General features: G+C 44.7%; 1 protein-coding gene across 1 annotated transcript in view; it reads right to left on the reverse strand.

Moving 5' to 3' along the window:
* Positions 1-21,378, reverse strand: part of SLC6A11 (solute carrier family 6 member 11) — a 124,822-nt gene extending 103,444 nt beyond the window's left edge. Inside the window, exons 1-4 of the mRNA XM_082683695.1 lie at positions 20,967-21,378; positions 17,904-18,038; positions 17,647-17,787; positions 14,244-14,334 (exon numbers count right to left, since the gene is read on the reverse strand). Coding sequence (XP_082539821.1) covers positions 14,244-14,334; positions 17,647-17,787; positions 17,904-18,038; positions 20,967-21,225 — 626 coding nt within the window. The 5' untranslated portion in view covers positions 21,226-21,378. The remainder of the gene's footprint in view (positions 1-14,243; positions 14,335-17,646; positions 17,788-17,903; positions 18,039-20,966) is intronic.
* Between the last annotated feature and the right edge of the window lie 832 nt (positions 21,379-22,210).

Below are 22,210 nucleotides of genomic sequence, written 5' to 3' on the forward strand. Positions count from 1 at the left end.
CCCACTGTCTGGTCGTGGGGAAGATAGGCCAGAACCTTGTCATTCAGGGAACACAACTAGGGACCCAAGTTGGCCTGAGAAATCTCTGTAGGTGAAGCAGAAGTCCTCACCAGCCCCCAAACACACTCTGACTTCTCTACTTTATACCATTCATTCCTGCTGTTCCCTCTGCCAGGAATGTCATTCTCAATTCTCCCAAGCTATAAAAACTCCACAGGTCCTTTAAGCACCTGCTCAAATAATACAAAACTTCACTAAGTGCTTTCTTCACCCTTAGGGTCAGTCCCTCCTTTCATTTAAAGGTTAAGCAAGCACCTAATTTGCACCAGGCACTCCTAGGTCAGGGGCAACAAATTTTTTCTCTAAAGGGCCAGATAGTAAATATTTTAGGCTCTGCAAGCTATAAGGTCACTGTCCTAACTACGCAACTCGATTCTTGCAGTGTGAAAGCAGCCACACACAATTTATAAATGAATGAGTATGGCTGTCTTCCAATTAAACTTTTTTTTCACAAAAACAAACAGCAAATGAGTTTTGGTCAGTAGTCTCCAGACCCCTGTCCTAGGCTAATGCTTTCCAAAGAACACTAATCCCTCAATCACTCCAAGTTCTCAGGTCACACCAGGCCCTCACTGGAGAAAATGATGTACACTGTAGCCCTCCTTTGAGAGTCTCAATGATCATAAGAATATTAAAGGCTCTGAGAATTCCTGCAATAAAGACACCTTCACAGTTCTCATTCACCCAATGTTTCCCAACTTTACTCAGAAGTGTTCCCTATTAGAGTGCAAATTAAAACAACAATGAGATAGTATTTCACACCCATTAGGGTACAGCTGCTAGGATGGCAGTAATCAAGAAAACAATAACAAGTGTCCTCAAGGATGTGCAGAAATGGAACATCATATATTTATTTCTGGTAGGAATGCAAAATGGCTTAGCCACACTGAAAAATGGTTTGGCAGTTTCCTAAGAAGCTCAACATAAGGGGCGCCTGGGTGGCTCAGTGGATTAAGCCTCTGCCTTCAGCTCAGGCATGATCTCAGGGTCCTGGGATCAGCCCCGCATTGGACTCTCTGCTCAGCAGGGAGTCTGCTTCCCACCCCCCTCCGCCTGCCTCTCTGCCTACTTCTGATCTCAGTCTCTCAAATAAATAAATAAATAAAATCTTTTAAAAGAAAGAAAGAAAGAAACTCAACATAGAACTCAGAGATTTCACCCATAGGTTACTCATAATAGCCAAAAACTGAAAGCCACCTAAGTATCTATCAACTGATAAACAAAATGTGGGATATCAATAAAATGGAATGTTATTCAACCACAAAGAGGGATGAAATAGTGATCCATGTCAGAACATGGATGAATCTTGAAAACATTATGCTAAGTGAAGGAAGTCAGTGACCACAGGACCCACACTGAATGGCCCATTTATATGCAAAGTCCTAGCTAGGCAAACCCAGAGAGAGGTGGAGGAGTGGTGGCCTGAAGACAGAGGTGGGAGGAGAGTTGAATTGCAAATGGGTACCAAAGCCCTGAAGAGGGTCCTGGAAATGTTCTCAACCAGTATTGTGAGAATCTCATAACAGACAGTTACTCAAAATCACCAACTTGCACAACTACAGGGGGAGCAGTGTATGGCATGTAAACAAGATGTAAGTTATTAAGAAGTTAGGAAGGAAGTGTCCCCTGCCACCATTCTGCCTTTCCAAAGTGTTACTTGCTAGCATGACACAGAACATGCGCTGGAAGAACACTCTGGTACTCTTGTGTCTGTGAGCTTGTTTTGCTCCTACTGTTCAGAGGAAACTGAGGCTCCCTGTCATTACTGACCTCCCCTTGGATCACAGACTGCAAGTTGCAGAGCCTGGACTTGCACCCCAGCCTCCTGTGCTGCAACTGCTGGCGGGTGAGACCCACGGAAGTAGAAGGTGGTGAAAAGAGGAGAGTGAGTATAGAAGAAGGGACTGTTAAAGCATTGAAACTCGGGGAAGGCTCCCAACACTTGTACTTCATGGAGAGATGTAAAACAGAGGTACTGCTGATCAGGAGGCAAAGGGCAGAAGGAACAAACTGAGCAGCAGAGGGGCTGCCACAGTTTTTGGAAACCCACTGGTTCTTAACAGAGTCCATCCTCACACGGGTCACACGGATCCCCCGCAGTAGAGAGGACCTTGCCACCCACAGCTGGGGTCCCAGGACCCTCCAATTCCTGAGCCTGTTTCCTCCTCGCCAGGACTCTGCCTAGCTCTAACCTGCTGCCCAGGCCTTTCCAGCCCCATCCCATGGGTTCCCACAGTACCCCACCTCTGTATCATCAGCCACCAAAAGCTCTGATGGAGTCTGACCATCTTTGCTAGCCCTGGCCCCTCTGAGATGTTCTGTGTCAAGGTTGGCAAGGAGTCACTGCCTGCCATGGAGGGACAGCAAGCAGGAAAGGCACACATGCCATCAGGAAAAGTCCTTGGTGACTAAGGAGATCCAGAGTAGGGAGTGGGGACCTGCTCCCACCTCCGGTGTCTCCCTCCAGGAGATCTCCATCCTTTGAATGTCACCTTATCCTTGGTGGGGGGGTGGCAGGTAGGCTGGATGCAGGAGTGAGAGGCACTCCACTGGCCAGTTACTTACTACCCATGCCCGTCATTTCACATGGACTGCACCCTGAGGCCTGGGACAGGTACACCCATTTCACCAATAAGAGGTTTCAGATCACGTGCCCGGGGCCCCACCAGTAAGTGGGAGGGACATGTCCTCCAGTTCTGGTGCTTCTTCCCCATCCTGGATGTCTTCCAGGAGAAGTGTAGGGCAGACAAGAGGGTGTGCGTCTAGACTAGACATAATGCACTAAGATTTGACAACAGTCCTTAACTTATGCGTTATTCTGTGCCTATAGTCATTTATGAACGCCCATGTCACCAGCAGCAGGGTCATACGCTGGAGGCCCGCATCAATTTACATATGTCATCATAGCACATCCGAGTCTACCAGGGTCACACACAATACCTGGCTCAGCTGGAAACCACAATATTCTTTTAAAATCAAGGTTCAAGCCTTTTCCTAAAGGAACCTCTTGAAATCCAACAAAGAACCCCGAAGATGATTTTATTTTGTTTTGGCTGGGCTCCAGAGCTTTCTCTTCATTCATTCCCCTGTTAGTTTCTCCCTTCCTACATCAATTATATCTCCCCATCTGCTAAAAACTATTCCTTCAAGAGCATCAGTCCACCAGCCTACAGAGAGAATTCTGCCACGTGATAGAACAGGCAGTTGCTGGCATATCTGACATGGGCAGGAGGAGCACAGAGGGGTGAAGTGACGCAGGGAGGACTAGAGAGATCTGCTCTCAGCCCGGGTCTGCCTCTGGCTTGCGGAGAGAGGCAGTTTGGACCAGACCCTAACCTCTCACTGCCTCAGAATCCCCTCTGTAGGAGGAGGACCCCCACAGTGATGCCACACCATTTATCCGGGTGCAGTGGGTGGATTAAATTGAAATAGCATGGCGAGAGGGCATGCTTGGGGCGGCGCACACAGCCAGTGCTTTCCTTCCCTTGCTGTACTCAACAAGACATAAAAGGAACCTCAGACAAAGCTCTTCTGGCTCTGTAAACTGCAACTTCCCATTATTTAGTGTAAGACATTTTCTGTGAAAACAAATACACTCCTGGCTGATTTTTTTTTTTTAAAGATTTTATTTATTTATTTGACAGAGAGAAGTCACAAGTAGATGGAGAGGCAGGCAGAGAGAGAGAGAGAGGGAAGCAGGCTCCCCGCCGAGCAGAGAGCCCGATGCGGGACTCGATCCCAGGACCCTGAGATCATGACCTGAGCCGAAGGCAGTGGCTTAACCCACTGAGCCACCCAGGCGTCCCATTCCTGGCTGATTTTATATACAAATACCTTTACTCCACCAATCAACAAAAGATCATAGGAGCAGATCAAGCTCTTCAGCACTTACTAAGCCCAAATACTACTGCTCCCATTCTGCAGGCAACGAAAATGAATTGCAGAGAGATTTAAGTAATGAACACAAGGCTAATAAATGCAAGCAAAAGGATTCAGATTCTTGCTGTTTGGACCCAAAGCCCAGGTCTCTGCATCCCCATACTGCATCACTGTTATTTTTAAAGAGCATTTCTGTAATTCTGTATATGAGCCAGGCCTCTACCCTCTGCTCTGCTCACAGTGCTGTGTTTAGACTGCATCAGCAGCAGAGCTACAAACTGGTCCTTCTCGAGGCAGGAGCTCTCTGCAAGCTGGCACCCCAGTGCTGACAACTGAGGGCAAATAGCTCACAGCTGGGGTGAGCCCCCCCCACCCCCCCGCACCTGGGCCTCCATTTCTAGCAGTGGGGGAGAGCTGCCTGCTATTCCTTGAATGGGACACCTGGGTCTTGCTTCAGGGGTGGTTACCACGGTGGATCTGATGGAAACAAGGGAGTCCCAACAGTGGCCTTTGGCAAGTAATCCCTCTGAGTTTCAGCAATGTGGAAATGGAAACCCTCTTGCGTGTGCTCTTTTCCCTTCTTTTACTTAAACAGACTTTCTATATTTTCTGCCAAAAAGCCAAAAAAACAAAAAAGAAACAAAACAAAACAAAACACAAACTACTTTTGCAATAAGGAAATCCCAGTGTTCACTGGAGAACCCACTTCTGTAAAAGAGAGTTGACCTTTATTAATAGATCTAAATTCCTGAACCTGGGAACTGATTTCCTTCAATAGACATGGCAAAAAGAAAAGTAAAAATGTTACTAAATATACAGGGAAATATTGGCAGGAAGAGATTCTGAATTGTTAATAGTTGTTTCTTGGGGGGAGGGGCCAGGAGGAACATACTACAGCGGACTCTAAATTCTTACATTAAATCCTAATCCCCAAATTGATGGTATTAGCATATGGGGTCTTTGTTAAGTGATTAGGTCATGAGGGTAGAGTCCTAATAATGTGACTAGTACCCTTATAAAAGAATTCCAGAGAGTTCCCTTACCCCCTCTACTAGGTGAGGACACAGTGAGAAGACAGCCGTCTATGAACCAGGAAATACGTTTTCACAACACACCAAATCTATCAGCACCTTGACTGTGGACTTCTAGCCTCCAGACTGTGAGACATAAATTGTTGCCAGTCTGTGGTATTTTTGCTATAGCAGCCTGAACCTGTGAAAACACATATTTAATATGTGATACACAAAAGTATCACATTTATGTAGCTGTTGTGTTTGAATCACTTACCACACTCACTACTTTTACAATCAGTGAAATGTTAAATAATTACAATAAAGAGGACACAAAATGCCAGTTCGGGTTTGCTTTGGTGCATCTCCTGAGGGCGGGGAAGAGCTGCCCAGGCCAGCTCCTTTGCACTGAGGTTGGTGTGGCAAAACCTTGTACATCTCAAGGGGACTTCCTCCCTGCTCTCCTTAATTCAGGGCCCCTCGTGTCTCCCTGGCAGTGAGGATTGAGCAGCAGGAATTAAGGGATTCCTCAGTCCATTGGGGGAAGGACCTGTAAGGAGAGACAGCTGCTCCCTCTGATGCACACTCCAGAGCAGGGCCCTCTGGAAAAAACCAGGGCTGCCTGGGGGCAGTGGGAGCTGAGAGTTTTGAGCTCTGGTATACGAGGTGGACAATCCCTCAGTTTCTCCAAGATGATGTTTAACGGAAAAATGGATATTTTTTTTTTCTTCTACCAATCTGCTGGGCCGATATAAAATTAAATGAGACAATGTTAACAAAAATGACTTGTAAGATAGATAAATAATGACTAGTAAGGTGAAACCAAAGTTGTAATTGGGATTAGTCACTCAGGAGAGATCACTGTAATAAATTACAGTGTATTCAGTAACTCCTCAAGCTTCTTTTTTTGAATTATGAAATAATCATGCTTTTGTTTTTAATTTTTTTTAATTCAAATAGTACAAATAAGTATAAAGCAAAAAATAAATCTCTTTCAACATCCTTGCTTGCCCTCCATCCCACTCCTGGGTGAAAATCATGGTTAACAGCTTCCTGTGTATCCTTCCAGAAAAATATTTATGGGAAGAAGGTATATACATGTATTTTTATAATTATGGTATTACATACAACTTTCTACACTGTGCTTTTTCTAATTAATTTTACCTTAGAGGTCTTTCCCGTATCAATACATTTTCTGCTCATTCCTTTTTAGCAGTTCTTGCAAAAATACCATAATTTATCTAATCAGTATCATAGTTAAGAACATTTTACATGTGTCCTTTTTTTTTTTTTTAAATGATCACAAACGCTGTTGCTGTTGGCCTGCTGTTCATAACTAGCATGGTCCCCCCAGTGGAATAAAGTTCCAGAAGTGGGATTTTGGGGACAAAGCAAATGCACTGCCCATACACTGAGGGTTACTGCTAGGTTGGCTTCCACTACTATGTAAAAACTGGGAGAGTCCAGGCAAATTTAGAGCCTCCCATCTACCCTCATCAGAAAAAGCCCACCAAGGATATGTGCAGGTAGTAGGCATCTTAGTGCCAGTGGGTAGGTGGGAGGAGGCATTAACGGATCAGAAGGGCAAGTTCTCTTACTCTCCCAGGGCATGGTATGGCCAAGCAGAATTACCTTCATCCCCATAAGACTTGTTTCTACCCATCTTTCCTGATAGGTAAGGGCACCATCCCCCCCTCCCAACTCCTGCCTTCTCTCCATGCAGAAACTTCAGTTTCATGTGCCTAGACCAGGAAAGTGCTCCCATGACCCCTGCCTCCTGCCTCCTGCATCCACCTGGCAGCATGGGTGATCTGTCTTACTCCCAGATCCCACCCTGTTATCACACAGATATGGCCTTTGGAGGCATTCCACGGGATGATTTCAAACCCTTTATTTATTTTTTTTAAGATTTTATTTATTTATTTGACAGACAGAGATCACAAGCAGGCAGAGAGGCAGGCAGAGAGAGAGAGAGAGAGAAAGGAGGAAACAGGCTCCCTGCAGAGCAAAGAGCCCGATGTGGGGCTTGATCCCAGGACCCTGGAATCATGACCTAAGCCGAAGGCAGAGGCTTTATCCACTGAGCCACCCAGGTGCCCCTCAAACCCTTTAGAAAGGCACCAAAGTCCTTCACACTTGGCTCTAGTCTCCCTGGCTGCCTGCTCTTCCCCGAACACCTCCAACACACTCCCACTGCAGGGTCACGGCTCCTGCTACTCCTTTGACTCGAAGGCTCATCCCCAATATCCACCCAGGCTGCCTGCCTCCCTTCTCTCAGGTGCCTGCTCCAAGAGGCCTTCCCTGATCCTGTGACACTCATGCTCCCTGCTAGCTTATTCTCCAGCAGACCAATCCTAACTGAACCTAATACTTTCCGCCTACCTTGTTGTCTGTGACATCTACTCCACCAGGCAAGTCTTTGGTTTTGTTCCTGCTGTATTCCAGAACCCACAATGATACCCGACATACAGTAGGTACTCAGTAAAGACTTGGGACTGACTACATGTTCTGGCCCTGCCTACTTCCTCAGCAAAGCCCCCACCATTCCCCAGTATCCACAGGCATGGACATTACTAGGTAAAGTCTATAAGCCTCAACATACTGCTTCAGGTCATTGGGTTCTTGCCTGTGCTATTTTCTCCACCAGGCATGCTCCTCACTCACTCCACTGGCAAACACATAAACTTCTATTCTCCCTGCAAAACCCTACTAAGCCTCATCAGCTCTATGAAACCTCCCCAAAGCCCAGGCATCCAGGCTTCCTCATCTTAGCTCAACGCAACCATCCTACAAATATTTGTTGCTTTATATTTCAAAAAAAATTATTTTATTTCATTATTATAATGTTTACTTTCCAGGTTCCTCCACTAAGCTATGTGCTTCTTCAGGACAGATAGCATTCTGGAGATCTTCTAGTTACTGATAAGGTGCCCAGCACCCAGTAGATTCTCCGAAAGTGTCAAAAGAACAATCAAGTAAAGTAAATGCACTGGGAGCTGTTCAGGTCCACTCTGAGGGGCAAACAGACCAGGCTGAAGAAACTTCTCTAAGAATCCTGAAAAGAATCCACATAGGCTTTCAAAGAGCTGAATGATAGCTTCCTTGTAAAAATTAGCTACCACATACTGAGTACTCACCACATGGAAAGCACATAGGCCTCATCTCATCTAATGCTCCTGGCCACCCTGAGAGTTAGGTTCTATTACCATCTCATTTTCAGGGAAGCAGATGGAGACTCAGATGGGTTGAATGCTGTGCTAATGGAGGAAGTGAGGACTTAAGCTGGGTTCTAGAACTTGCTGGCTGAAGTCTACACTGTGTACACAAAGGGGGTAATACATTGGGATTGGGATTCTCCAAACTAGCAGAAGTAGACAGTGCCACCCGATGTTGGGTTCTGACTTAGGGAAAGGGTCTGGGAGGCACTTCTGACCCTTCAGTAGGAGACACAAAGGCTCTTTCAGACATACAAGCCAACTCTGCACAAGGATCCGCCATGAATCCATACCTGCAGAGGTAGGGGCAAAACGGGCCATGGAGCCTCAGTACCAGGAGCTAACTCAGGCACCCCATTTACAACCCATGAAAATTCTCCTTTAATCCTCACAGTGATCCAGAGAAACTGGCAAGGCAGGGAACAGGACTAATCCCCATCTCACAAACAAGAACGTCAATCACAAATATTCTCTTTCTGCATTCAACCCTTTCCAAAGGGCCTAAGCTATCCTGGGCTCAATATAGGTGAGGACTCATTCAATCATCATCTCAGGCTTGCAGATGGGCTTTATCATGATCACCTGCCTCCAAGGGGTTAAGAAACATCCATTCATTCATTTATTCCCTCCTCCACTCATCCATCTCAGCCAGTATTTATTAAGTATCTAGAACGTGCTGGCCGAACAATAGGGAACAAACAAGGCCAGTTCTTGCTGGCATGGGGCTTATATTCTAATGGAGGGAGGGAGAAAATACACAAATAAACAAAGACAAGGGAATTTCAGTAAGTACTGTGTAGACAAAATAACAGAAATGCGGTTGAGAGAAGCTAAGTGCTAATATAGGTGGGATGGTCAGAGAGGGCATCCCAAATGACATCTGCATTAAGATGTAAGGATGAGAAGGAGCCAGACACCCAAGGAACAGGTGAGGACTCTTCTAAACAAAAGGAACAACAAAAGCCTGTGACTGAGCGTGGGACAAATACAGACAAAGGACAGAAAGAAGGCCGGTGCAGAGGAGGGCAATGGTAAGGCGAACGAGTCTGAGAGAGAGGCAGGGCTGGGCGCTAGGTCCACAGAAAGAATCAGGGTTTCGCTCCAGCTCCTCTGCCTCCCAGAATTTGTATCCAAAGAAAATCAAGTGGCCAAAATGATTTAGAAATAATTTTAAAAACTCATCCAGTGAAGATAAACCAGGACGATAAGACCTCATCCTCCTGAATAAAGATATCGAACTGAAAACCCTTAGAGCTTAATTTAGGCCCAGCACACAGTATGTGTTCAACAAATGCTAGTTGAATGGACACCGTGCAAAAAGTGATTTCAACTGCATACACAGCATACATGGACTTGCTGAAAACCTGCAGACCAATAGGATTCAAGGCCTTAAGTGAAGAAAGACCAAAGCCCACCAGATATCATGATGCTAGTTACATGCTTGACAGTACTTGATCCCACCAGAGGACATGCACTTAACATTTAGAACTACAAACATATTTAGATAAATGCTCAGATACCAGATGTATAATAAGTTATTAAGAAAACCAGGATGGCCTAATTTTGAAATCTGACATCAGAAAGACAAATGGCCCCTGCCCCCTAGACCTCCTGCCTGAGCAAGAACCCAAGACTGACCCAGGGCCAGAACTGTTCTCACTGCCTGAACCAACAATTTATATACTGAAAAAGGAAATGAACCTTTAAGATGGGGTGGGGAGGATCAGGTTGGGCCAGGCGTCCAAGGTCAAGGTGAAGTCATGGGCAGGAAAGTAACTAATATCTTGTTACTGATTTTATGATAGTTTAGGGGCTTGTCTCCCCTCTGCTTCTAGAGCACTAGAACTGTATCCCATGCTTCTGCCTCCCCCAAATGTGCAATAGTCCTTCCTATGTGCATGCACCAGGAGCTCAGACATTTGTGGAATGAGTGAACAGGCAGGCAGCTGAGGGTCTATTTTTATCAAGCTGTGTGGTCCTGAATGAGGTCCCTGGAGTTAGAGTCAGCGAGGAAGGGCAATAGGAGCACATGTGAGACCTGAACCAAGGGGAGGCATCTGTGTGCCGGCCACACAGGGAAACAGCAAAAAGAACCAAAGAAGAAATGCTTCTGAGGAAACTTGATCCAATACTTCAAGAGCTGTCACACTGGCAAGGAATTAGGCATGCTCTATCCAAAGCCCCAGAAGTCAACTGTCAGCTGAATTTAAGGAAGAATTCTTTCCCAGCGAAGTATGTGTTTTGTGGACTGCTAGCACTCCGGGAGTGGGGGCGCAGTACGGGAAGGAAGGGAAAGATTCCAAATGATTCCACAGGAAAATATGTTGAGGAATTTGAGTTAATCAAAGATAACAGATGTTCTTGCTGAGGAGCACAGCTTTTGGCCCTTCTCAAATTTATGTGGCCCCAACAGCTTTCCATAGGATGTTATGAATATCTCACAGAGTCTCTCTTCTAAGCTCATCTGTGAGAAAAGATGAATTAGAGCTGACAAAAGCATCTTATGAAAAGCGGAGTGTCACACCAGTTTTTAAGTACTTTTAGGACATAAAATTCAACACTGCACATATAGTACAGATGCAGTCTAGGAGAAAACTAGAACCACTGGTTTATTCTCTCATAAAAAAGTCCAGATAGACTTTCATCTGGAATGGCCAAGTGAAAAGCCAAAAGGTCCAGTTACACATGAGTATGTAAATTAGCTGTCTCTTCCCACCACTTGGTGCCCATGTAAGTAGGTGATAGGGATATTACAAAGAGATCCTGGAAGTAATCAGTGTTGTTGGGTCAGCAGCTTAGTGACAGGATGAGTTCTTGCCAGATCCCACTCTGACTCTTCATGCAGAAAATACTGCCTGCCTGTCTTGCTCCCATTCATCTATCCATTCTGTAAATATTCACTGGGGGGAGGGGGGTCTTCCATAGATCAGCAGTAGTAAGTAAAGCCAAATAAGGTGTTGCTTTAGGACTACCTTTTGGGGAATACAGACAATAAACAAATCCATTGCACAAAAAATGATTTAATTAAGGTTTTCTATATATATTACAAAGGAAATAAATGGTGCAAAAACAATGGTAAGTTACACAGAGATCTTGTCTAGTGTGGGGTTTCAGGATGGGTTCTCTGAGGAAGCATAGAGACCCTGTTTTACAGATCCTCAAATGTGCAGGTCAAAAATAAGTCTCTGTGACATTACTCTGGGAAATCATGGCCCTGGAGGGCTGGGAAAGGCCACACAGGCCTACCCACCACAGTAGCCTCCTCTCTAGCACACATCTTATTATGCTATATTTGGGACAATGACTCAGTAGGTCTGGGGAGGACTAGAGAATCTGCATGTCTAACCCAGTGATTCTCGTGCTGCTAGTCTGCAAACATTTAAGTAATACTACTGTATTGGGCATTTTGAAAAACCTAAATAAATGGAGAGCTATACCATGTTCATGGATAGAGAGGCTCAATCACAAAGATGTCAATTTTCTTCAAATTAACTTATAAATTCAATATACTTCCAACCAAAATCCCCATGGAGTTTTTTTTTTCTTTATTATTGTTTAACCTGAAAGCTGAATCTAAGATTAATTTGGAGGGCAATTTTGGAAAAGAACAAACTGAGAGACTTGTCTTACTATCTCCAGGCTTACAATTAAAGTACAGGTGAGGTATTAACATAAAATTAGCCAAAGAGAAAATGTAACAGAATAGAACAGAAAGCCCCAAACAGACCTGTACTTTTAGGAGAAATATATATGCAAGACAGCATTACAAATCAATAGGGAAAAGAAATACTACTGAAGAAACTGATAATTTATATTTAAAAAAAAAAAACAAAACCCTGAACTCCTACATCACATCATATGCAAAAATAAAATTCAAAGTAGGTTATATCCCTCAATATGAAAACATAAAACATTTAAAACTCTTGGAAGGAAATACAGAAGATTTTTACAACTTTGGGGTAGGGAAATACATTTTAAATAAGATACCGATTATGCAAACCAAAAAGAAGAGACTGGCAAATTTGACTTCAATAACGTTGAAACTCCTGTATGCCATAAACAAATAAGAAAAGCCACACAGTAAGAAAAGCTATTTGCAGCATACTTATATTCAGAATGTATCAAGATACTAATATCTAGAATGTATCAAGAATTCCTACCCATGAGAAAAGACAATCCAAGGAGAAAAAGATATGAGCAAGAAGGTCACAGATGAGAAACCCAAACAGAGGAAAAAACACGAAAGTAATTAGAGGAAAGTAAATTTAAAATACTAAGATTCAAAACTTAAAAAAAAAAAAAATCAACCAGACCAAGTGCTTTCTAGAATATAGAACAGCAGAATTTTCATACACTATTGTTTAGAAAGTAAACCAGAATGATCCTTTCAGAAAGCAATTTGACATTATCTGATAAAACCCATGATGCATGCACCCTACTACTAGCAATTCCACTACTAGGTATACCGCCTAGAAACCTCCATTCACACAGACAGGAAAGCATGGAAAAGACATTTATTGTGTGCGTAGTCACAGTGGGAAACAGGAGAAAGTCTAAATCCCCATCAAGAGGAGCTGGCTAAACACAATGTAGTCTTTTTATACATTGAAATACTACATGGCAGAAAAAAATTAATGAACCAAACCTATATGTATCAGCATGGGAACATCTTAAAACCAATACTGAGCAAAGAAACAAAGTTGTGAGAGAATATAAATAATGTACACCATCAATATGAAATTTTTAAATATGCAAGAAAGGTCTAGGCACTATTTGGGAGATGAATATATAACATATAGCATATATATATATATATATATATATATAGCATATAATATATAGCATATAGTTTATATGTAACATATAATTTTATACAAACTTACATGGTTACTTATTAAAATGTATAATTATATATTAATATATCATGTGTATATACATATGTGTGTGAGATATCATGTGTATATACATATGTGTGTGAGATACACACACACACATCATGTGTAAACTTGAGAATGCTCAGTCTAAATTCAGCATCATGACCTCTAAAGAGGGAAGGAGATAAATGGTATCTGGGGAGAGAATTAAAATCACTCATAAAACCACTGGCCCTCTACACTACTTATAATAAGCATTAGGGATTAAGGTAAGGGATGTTCTTGAATAAAACCATATTTTTTTCAGATTGAAAGCCTCCAAAAGCATTTAGCCCAACCTCTGACTCAGAGAGGAAGCATCTCTTCAGTACCTGGAACAAGGGATCCTCCTACCTCTACTCAGAAGATGCTAAGTCAGAGCCACTGTGTCCTGTTATGCATGTTGGTAATGCACAATTCTGGAGCACACATTTCACTATATAAATGATGCCCTCTAGGTTTGTGCAGTGAACAGCTTCTATAACCATTTGTGGCAGCCCTATAACCACTAGGTCATAAACCCTTCTGGAAGGCTGATGAAGAAAAATGACCATCCACACAATTACTGCTTAGAATGTGGGTAGATTCAAACACCTCCCCAACAATGATTAGAGGTCCTCCACTAGCTGAACACTTTCAGAGATGGGTGATCACAAGCTTCAGAAGTACTTGCAGATAGTGCTGTGAAACTAAGCTCTTGCTTTAAGCACATTTGAAACCAGCCTCTTTATAACCTCTATCCATCAATGCTGATCTGCTTCCCTTGAGCATGACACCTCAGCTACTGAAAGAAAATGAATCCCCCCTGTCCCCCACCCAGACTTCTGCTTTCCAGACTACAGTTTTGACTTAGGTTACTACAAACACGCTGTCTCCTCTTTTGTTAAAAATGCCTCTTTTTTAACTATCATTTTACGAGTGTTTCTTACCCTAATAAGCAACCAGGCATGCTGACAGGTCATCAAAGAACAAAAAAATCGTTTCTCTCAGCTGCTTCTTTGGGAAACCTCTAAAATCTCCAAAGCCGTCAAATGCCCACAGAAGCTAGCACGAGCAAAGCCAAAGAAAGAAGAGGTCAGGCTTTTCCCAGAGTGGGGCAATGTTAACTGAGCAGAACCAGGACAGAGGCCTCACAGGCCAAGGGACACAAATCATTTTCCACTTACTCCCAAAACTCCATGACGGGAGAGGTGGCATTCTGCAGGGACACATGACTGTGGTTGCTCATGTTCAGTTTCTGGAACTCCACACAATTCTCTACAGTGGAAACAAGACAAGAAATAGAAGATTAACCTCTGCAAGGGCTGGACCTTGGGAAACATTCAGATTTGATGATGCAACCAGCTGGTTTTACCTAGCCGCTCCAAGCAAACATGCCTCAGAGAACACTGGGGATGGAGATCAATAACTTGTCAGTTTAAGAGAAAGGTCTGGTCAGATTAGAACAGGAGCAAAATTGGGGGGGGGGGCAGGGCTTCTTCTCTCAGTCCCACTCCATACGTCCTATCCAACTCTTCCTTCCTGCCTTGCTCCCTCTTTTCTATTTCTCTACTGAAGGCCTGCCCATGGCATCTCTGTCCTGCCTAGTGGCCCCAGCAGGAATGGCGGGACTAAAGGAGTTGTGTCAGTCATGGGGTCACTAGGATAATAATGCATTTGAGACTGAGTTCTCCTTCATGTAGAACACTAACATTGTAGCTGCCTCATAAAGACATGATAACTGGATGAAATGTCTTGAGCCTGTATGTGTAAAGGATTTCTGCTTTCTTCACCATTCCCTCAATTGATCTGTTGGTCCAAGGAAAGTTTTGTTGAATGTCTCTTTATTTCATGAAACTTAATGACCAAGGGGGATTCGAATTTCAGGTAAAAACATCCAACTGTTGAACCTTAATGGCCCAGATCAACCTCCTCCTCCAGGAAGACTTACTCAATCTCCCTCCCCTCAAATGCTAAGAAAATTAGGATTTAAAGGCCCTCCAAGGAACCACCTTCTCCAACTCCCTTTATTTTGAAAAGGAGAACCTTAAGGGCCAGAAATAGTCAACGGACCTGCACCTATACCCTCTCCCTCCTCTACAAAGTCACCAGCCAACTGCAGACAGACCAGGGAGTCAGCTGCTTTGTTATGGTCATCACCCAGCTCTGTTCCCCACCAGGGGACCCATAGTTCTTTACAGCACCCCTGGTTACAGAGCCACCTCAGCCAGACTGGGAACCAGAGCCAGACTGGGAACTCCCTGAGGGCAGCTGTGCCATTCACTGCAGGGGCCCTGCACCCAGCAACAGAGTCTGCATAGAGCCAGTGCTCTGCCCAGTCAGGTACTGCTCTCTCCTCACACGTGAGCAAATTCTCCAGCTACATCTGTGAATTCTGGAGCAGGAAGCCCTCCTATACCTGATGTTCACCACATCAACAGTGTTCACACACTCTTAGCGAAAGGGGGCTACAAACCAGGGGCAGACAGGTTCGCAGTCTGCTGGGGAAATGTCCTCTGATCACTGGCCTCCTTCCTGCTCCCTTGGCAAGTGCTCATCATCTTCTGAAGAGGGGGATGGGTGTGGGGTACACAAAGTCCTGAAAAGAGTCTGAAAACCCGAGATTATAGGTGCCCTTGTGCCTTTATCCAGGGAGAGGAGTCCTTAGTTTTGATCAGTCTCTAAAACAAGGGTTTTTTTTCCCCCCTAGAGTAAAAAAAATTTCTCAGACATCCGATATGGACAAGGTGTTTTTATTAAAATGACATTTAGTTATGTACAAATAAATGAGTGATTATAGTATTATGGTAATCATACAACTATAAAAGCAGAATTAAATTTATACATTAAGTATCAACTACAAAAGACAATTCAGATTGATAGCATAAAATCGATGTGTAGTATAATGCCATTTTGTGAAGTTAAATGGACTTCCCAGCAGAAAAATGGAATCAACAGGGAGGAGGCAGGGTCTATGGAGCTCTGCTTGCCTGTTCTTCCACTGGCTACTTGAGATTCAATGCTACTACCATTTTTTTTCTGGTCACACTTGCGCAACATCCTTATTCTTAGAGTTTGCTACATTCTTAACTGGACTTCACTTAGTACTGAAGCACCATTTATAAATTAAATCTCTCTGGTCTTCTCCATTGGCCACCATCCTATTTATCAAAAACAAATCTTAAGTTGCAAACACGCACAGCCAGGCACTGCAACCTCCTGCCTGACCTTGGTTATAAGATGGTTGTGCACAGAATCCATGGGTGCATATTTTTAGAGTGTCCTCAAAATAAACACACAGAATTAAATTATCATGGAGGACTCATAGGCCTTCTAGAGTATACACTTGAATTTTAATTTGAAAAACATCCCAATGAAATCCCTGGCCAAAGAAAGGTTAAGAACCACGACCCTAAAGAGAGACAATAAGAGACCTCTACAAAATGCAATGGGTGGGAGCTGGATAAAGTCATGCAGGACTAGAAGCTACTTCACAGCACTTCCTAGGCCTAATTGCTACTGTTCCTTCTGCTGGTAACCAACATCCTACCCAGTCTTACTGTATCTCAGGATGACAGACCACTTCCAGAGACAACCTAACCACAGGTTATAACACAGATGATGAATAGCTTAAAGCACGTGTGCCGATTCCAGTCAAAAGGCAGTGGCTCCCTGAAGCAGAGCGGAGAAGGGTTCTGAGGCCAAGACTAGATTCAAAAAGGGAAGAGGTCTACAATCAATTGGTGATGTCTGCTCTGAACCTGGCCGTCAGATAGGGATTGAACGTGTTATTTGTCTTCCCTGGATTATAAGACTCAATCTTAATAGGATGGACAAATTGAAAAGCCAACAGCACATTAGAATCCAAAGTAATCTAAAAAGTTATCCACTCGAGGGAGTAGGAGAGTGGTAAATTCAAATATCTACCTGAGTTAGACAGGTAAAGTAAATATGTAATGTGGACTAAGTGGAGACTGTGGCCAAATTGAGGACAGAGGTGTTATCCAAAGACAACTGCTTATTAGCCCCAGAATTGCTGCCAAGCAAGAATTTGGCAATGTGGGTCTGCTGTTGCCAGGTTGTTTTTTTAATTTTTCAAGAGAAATTGGAAATCTGGATTTTCATGTGAGGTCTTCTGGTTTTTAAATTTTGTCAATGAGATACATTTTTGAAATTCACTGATCACTGATTAAAAACCTAATGGTGTGTAGGCCCCTGGTTTGCAACCCTTAATCTAGTCTAACCCCTTCATTTTAGAGAGGAAAATCTGATATCCAGAAATGCAGGGCTGGAAATGGAGCTTGACCCCCTCATACCTGCCTGCACAGGGCTCAGTCTCTATATTTGGCAAAGTGAGGAAAGAACATCACCATTCCACTACCTGTGCCAATTCCTGGGCCAGGGCTCAGCTCAGGCTCAGGGCTGCAACCCACAGAATGAAACCAGACCCAGTTAAGAACTGACCTCCAATTTCAGTGGAGTCTGGACTCATGTCAAAAGGCCAAAGGCTGATTGATCTCCAGGATATGGGCATACCCCCAATGCCAAGTCCCCCAGCACCAGCAGACAGACCCTCCCTGGGGGCCATACCTGTGTTCCATTCATGCCCACAGGTGGCCCAGGGAAGCTCTGTAGTGAAGCAGTTGCTCAGGTAGAAAATGGCCCATGCCAGGATGATGATGTAGTACACGTTTAGATGGGCCTCAATCACCTGTGTTGCGTAGCCAATGCCTGAAAGAACAAAGGGAATGATTTGTATCTCTCTCCACCTTGTTACAACAGTCTCAGCTACTTTTCACAGACTGACATCACTCAGGAACCACTTCATTTTCTAACTCAATGCTTACCTTCAAATAAAGGGCAAATTTTCCTCCAACATGTAATGCCACCTTCACTAGTGAACTGTCCCAGAGCTGTTTCCAAGAAAAAAACCGGAATTCCACAGCAAATAAAAAACACCACGTAGGGAATCAGGAACGCCCCTACAAGGATGCAAAGTAAGGAAATGCGGTTAAAATTGCCTCTACTATTTCAAGTTTGACACAAGAAATCTTTAATAAGCACCTCCTATGTGTGAGACATGTTCTCTGAGCTTAAAGTCAAGTCCACACCTTGAGTCAGAAAATATGGCCCTGGGTCTGTGCTGTTTGTACATCTACCTCCCATCTCCCAGCCTCAACTTCATCTGTAAAATGGGGCTTTAAAAATCAATATCTATACCACTCTTCTCACAGAAATGTACATCTAAGATGATAATGTCAAAGTGTTTTCTTTCCTTGATTCTGTGTTTATATATTTCACCCTATAGCATAGGTTAAATCAATTCCCTTTCTGAACATTACATTGTCCTTTTGTATTCTAAAGTAACCTCAACAGGCGAGGTAAGGGTGACCCCTTCTTCTTATTTACTTTGGAAGTAATCTACAAAAAGAATGTTTTCATTAGGAGATGCATTCTCCAGGAGATGTGCAATAAGCAGCCTCAGGCCCCAGCACATGAGAGTCAGATAAAGGAGCTGAGTTATAAGGGGTTTGCTGTAAGAATCTATCTATTCAGAAAAGTTGACTTTGAATCAGTCTGAGAAAAGACTACCATAAGCTTTAGGGCTCCTATCTTGATACACACAATACCCATTGCCTGGGCTTTTCTGTGAAACAAATTAAATAACTGAGGTGAACATGAGCTATTTTAACCAGAAAGGGATTTTTTTCAAATCCCTCATTCTCTCTCACCCATCTAATAACAAAGCCTGAACACACATGCTATTGCCCACTTCTGATCTCACAAACGAAGGCTTTAACTGAAATTGCTTTTTGCTAAATGAAGTCTCTTTAACCTTAGAATTAATAACAACAGTTTCGATCAATCCTGATAGTAGGACAGCATCTACCAGATTTTGAAAGGGTTTTAGCTTTTTTGGGCAAGATACTTTTTTTAAAGTTTCACAATGGGAAAGAAATTCATTAAACTATTGTTAGGATCTATGAATAGAACTGTGTATTTTTTTTTTAAAGGCAAGCAGTTGGTAATCAGATACCCCAACTCTATCAGAAGCAAAAAGTGTGTGAGAAGGGACAAGAGGATCTGTTTGCTGAACATAAATCTAAGTGTTTACAACAAGCTGCAGTAGGTTTCCTAATACATTGTAGTATACTTGTGAACCCTCTAGAACCTAACAGGTGGCACTTTCTGAAAAACTTTTAGCCTATGTATTCACAAAACTAGCAATCCTTAAGATAACTAGCTCAATTAAATCAGGTTATCTGTGTACCTAACGGAGACTCTTGGCAAATTACAGAGAAAAAAAACCTAATTTTTAAACTTTGCTCACTACACCTTTTTTTTTTTTTTTAATCTGTGCAGAATTTGTAATTAACCCAACTTACTCTGTTTTCTCCTTTTAGGCATGCATTTGGTTTTGGCATAATAATTTCCTGTATTTAAAAAAAGGTGTTAAAACAGTTTTTGCCTGGGACTACCCTAAAGGGTTTCCACAGGTTTCTAAGAAGACACGGCAGCTACTAAAGGCTGAATCTGCAGAGGCAGAACTCACAGCTGAGGCCATAGGGCACATTCCGGGTCTCCAAGGCCACTCCCTCTCTCTCTCTCGTGCCAAGCCACCAACACCGGCGGCCACTTCATTACCAGTGCAGAGCAGGCTTGGAGCAGCCTGTGCCTTCAGAGTGAATGTCTCCAAAGAAAGGGCCCGGGCCAAGAAGTACCCTTCTCACTGTCCCTGCAGCTGCTCGCACAGGAAGTCCAGCTCCACGCAACCTAACAGTGTGGTCCCTGCCAGCCAACTTCTGAGCCACCTTCAGTGGAATCTGGGGATCTGCTGGAGGAGCAGGGGAACAGCAGGGAGAGAAAGGAATGCATAGACACAGGCTTTTCCTTAGAGAAATTGTGCCCAAGAAGGTATCACAAGGTACCCTTGCCATGCACCGCCTTCTGTCCTGCAAATATGATAGGTGGAGGCTCCTAAAGTCCTTGAGTGGAAAGATTTGAGGATTCACTGCAGCATCACCACCAAACTGACTTGGACACATCACTAGGAAAGACTCTCTCATCTCCTTCCTTTCCCTGTTCCCTGCTCCAATACCTCTAAGTATCTCCTACACATTAAATCAGTATTGTTGCTATTTGTCTTAGGAGGCTCTGAGACTAGTGAAAGGAAGTGCTTGGGGCCAATGTTTCCACCAGATGGGCCAGGAAGGGGACCTAGTGAAGGCCTTAAGGGCAAATGAAAGACTGGGCAGGTAATCAAACATTAATGCCCCAACTTAAAGTTTTCCCTGTTGTCAGTCCAATACCAGTTTAAAACAAGGCCTTGGTGGCAGAATTCCATCTTTACCTCTCACAGGGTTATTTCTTTGAACCTTTGTATCTCATCTGCAAAATGGGTACGCCAATGCCCGCAAAGATGACTTTAAGGATGCAAGGAGATGATGTAGGTAAAGCTTGTTACAGAGTCTGGCATTTCAGTAAGCGCTCAAAACCTGAGCCTACTCAGATCACGATGAGAGTCCCTTTCCTTCATGCTGGTTTCCAGTGAGGAAAGCTAAGGATCAAAGGGTTTTTCTCCTCCTTAACAGTGATACGGGTACAAAAAGCAAGGGCTCCTAGCCTAGGCCTCCACCTCAAGTTGCTGCAGAACACACCTGGCTGTCAAGTCCCCGCGTGCCAGCAGGTGGCACATTCAGGTGCGAAGAGGCGCGAGCACATGCGCCCTGGGAGAGGCGAGTCTAGCCCTGGGAAATGCTCCCGCGCCAGGTGGCCCACAGAGGGCATTCCCCCGAGGGTCCCGCTACACGCAGGCGCGGGCGGGGTCGCGCGCTCGCCCCCTTGCTCCCCGCCCCCACCGGGCTGAGTTCCCCTCCCCGTTCTCCCTCACGTCGCGCGTGCCGCCTCACCTCCTCCGTTCTTGTAGCACAGGTAAGGGAAGCGCCACACGTTGCCCAGCCCTATGATCTCCCCAGCCACGCTCAGCACGAACTCCACCTTGTTGTTCCAGTGGCCACGCTCGTGGACCGCCTTGTCGCGCTTGTCGCGCGGATCCCGCGCGGACGCCGCGCCCCCGCTGCCGCCGCCGCCGCTTCCCAGCGCCTCAGACTCCCGCGCCTCCTCTGCAGCCTTCCCATTGCCCAGAGGCAGCGCCTTCTCCGCCGTCATGGCCGCGCTGGCTGCCTCGTGCGCCGGGCCCGGCTCTGCGCCGCCGCCCCGGGCGGGCTGGCTTTTCAGGAGGCGCGAGCGGGCGGGAGGGGGAAGCAGGGGGTGGAGCTGAGGGGCCGGGCCCGGCCAGCGCGGGGACGGGAACGCCGCGCGGCGGGCCCGGCCCTCAGGGCGCCCACGCCGCCTCAGCCCGGCAAGGCCCGGGAACCCGCGAGCACCTTGCGCGCGCCGGGCACCTTGCGCGCGCCGGGCACCTTGCGCGCGCCGGGCACCTTGCGCGCGCCGGGCACCTTGCGCGCCCTTCCTTGCTGTTCTCCTACCCTCTGGCCTTAGGACAAGAGAGGAAGGGCCTAGGTTGGGCTCCTGGCACCAGTCCCTCAAGTTCCATCACGTGTTTAACCTCTGAAAGCTTGGGCCTAGACTGCCCATCTCGAATAAGAGAAGTGGGCTCTAGACCAGACTTCTTCCATCTTTAAGGTACATACCAAACACCTGCAGATCCTGATCTTGTGGGTCTGGCAGGGCTGGAGCTTCTGTGATCTAACAATCCCCAGGTGTGGATGCTGCTGGTTCAGGAACTACACCTGGAGGAAAAGGAGAGTAAATGAACTCTTGATTTCTTCCCAGTTCTCAAGGTTTGCAAACTTCCCTAGTATGGGTACGCCTACAGAACTTGTTCATCCTGGTGCTCACTGTTCTAAACACAAGGAACCAGGACAGTGTGGCAGATGAGCATCTGTCTGAAGACAGGCAAGTATAGGTTGAATCATGCTCCACCTGAGTTGTGTGAAGTCATCTGACCTCAGTGTCTTAGTTTTCCTGATATGCAAAAGGAAATACCAATAATACCTTTCTTAGGGGTTGTGTGTGGGTTTGTACTTAATGAGAAAATGCTTATAAAGTACTGAGTATGTTGGAAGAGCTCAATGAACAATAACACTTTTTAACAATATCATATAATGTGTAGTAACACAATGTCTATATT

Source organism: Mustela nivalis, assembly GCF_964662115.1.
Source record: "Mustela nivalis genome assembly, chromosome: 1".
In the NCBI taxonomy this organism is placed as follows: Eukaryota; Metazoa; Chordata; class Mammalia; order Carnivora; family Mustelidae; genus Mustela; species Mustela nivalis.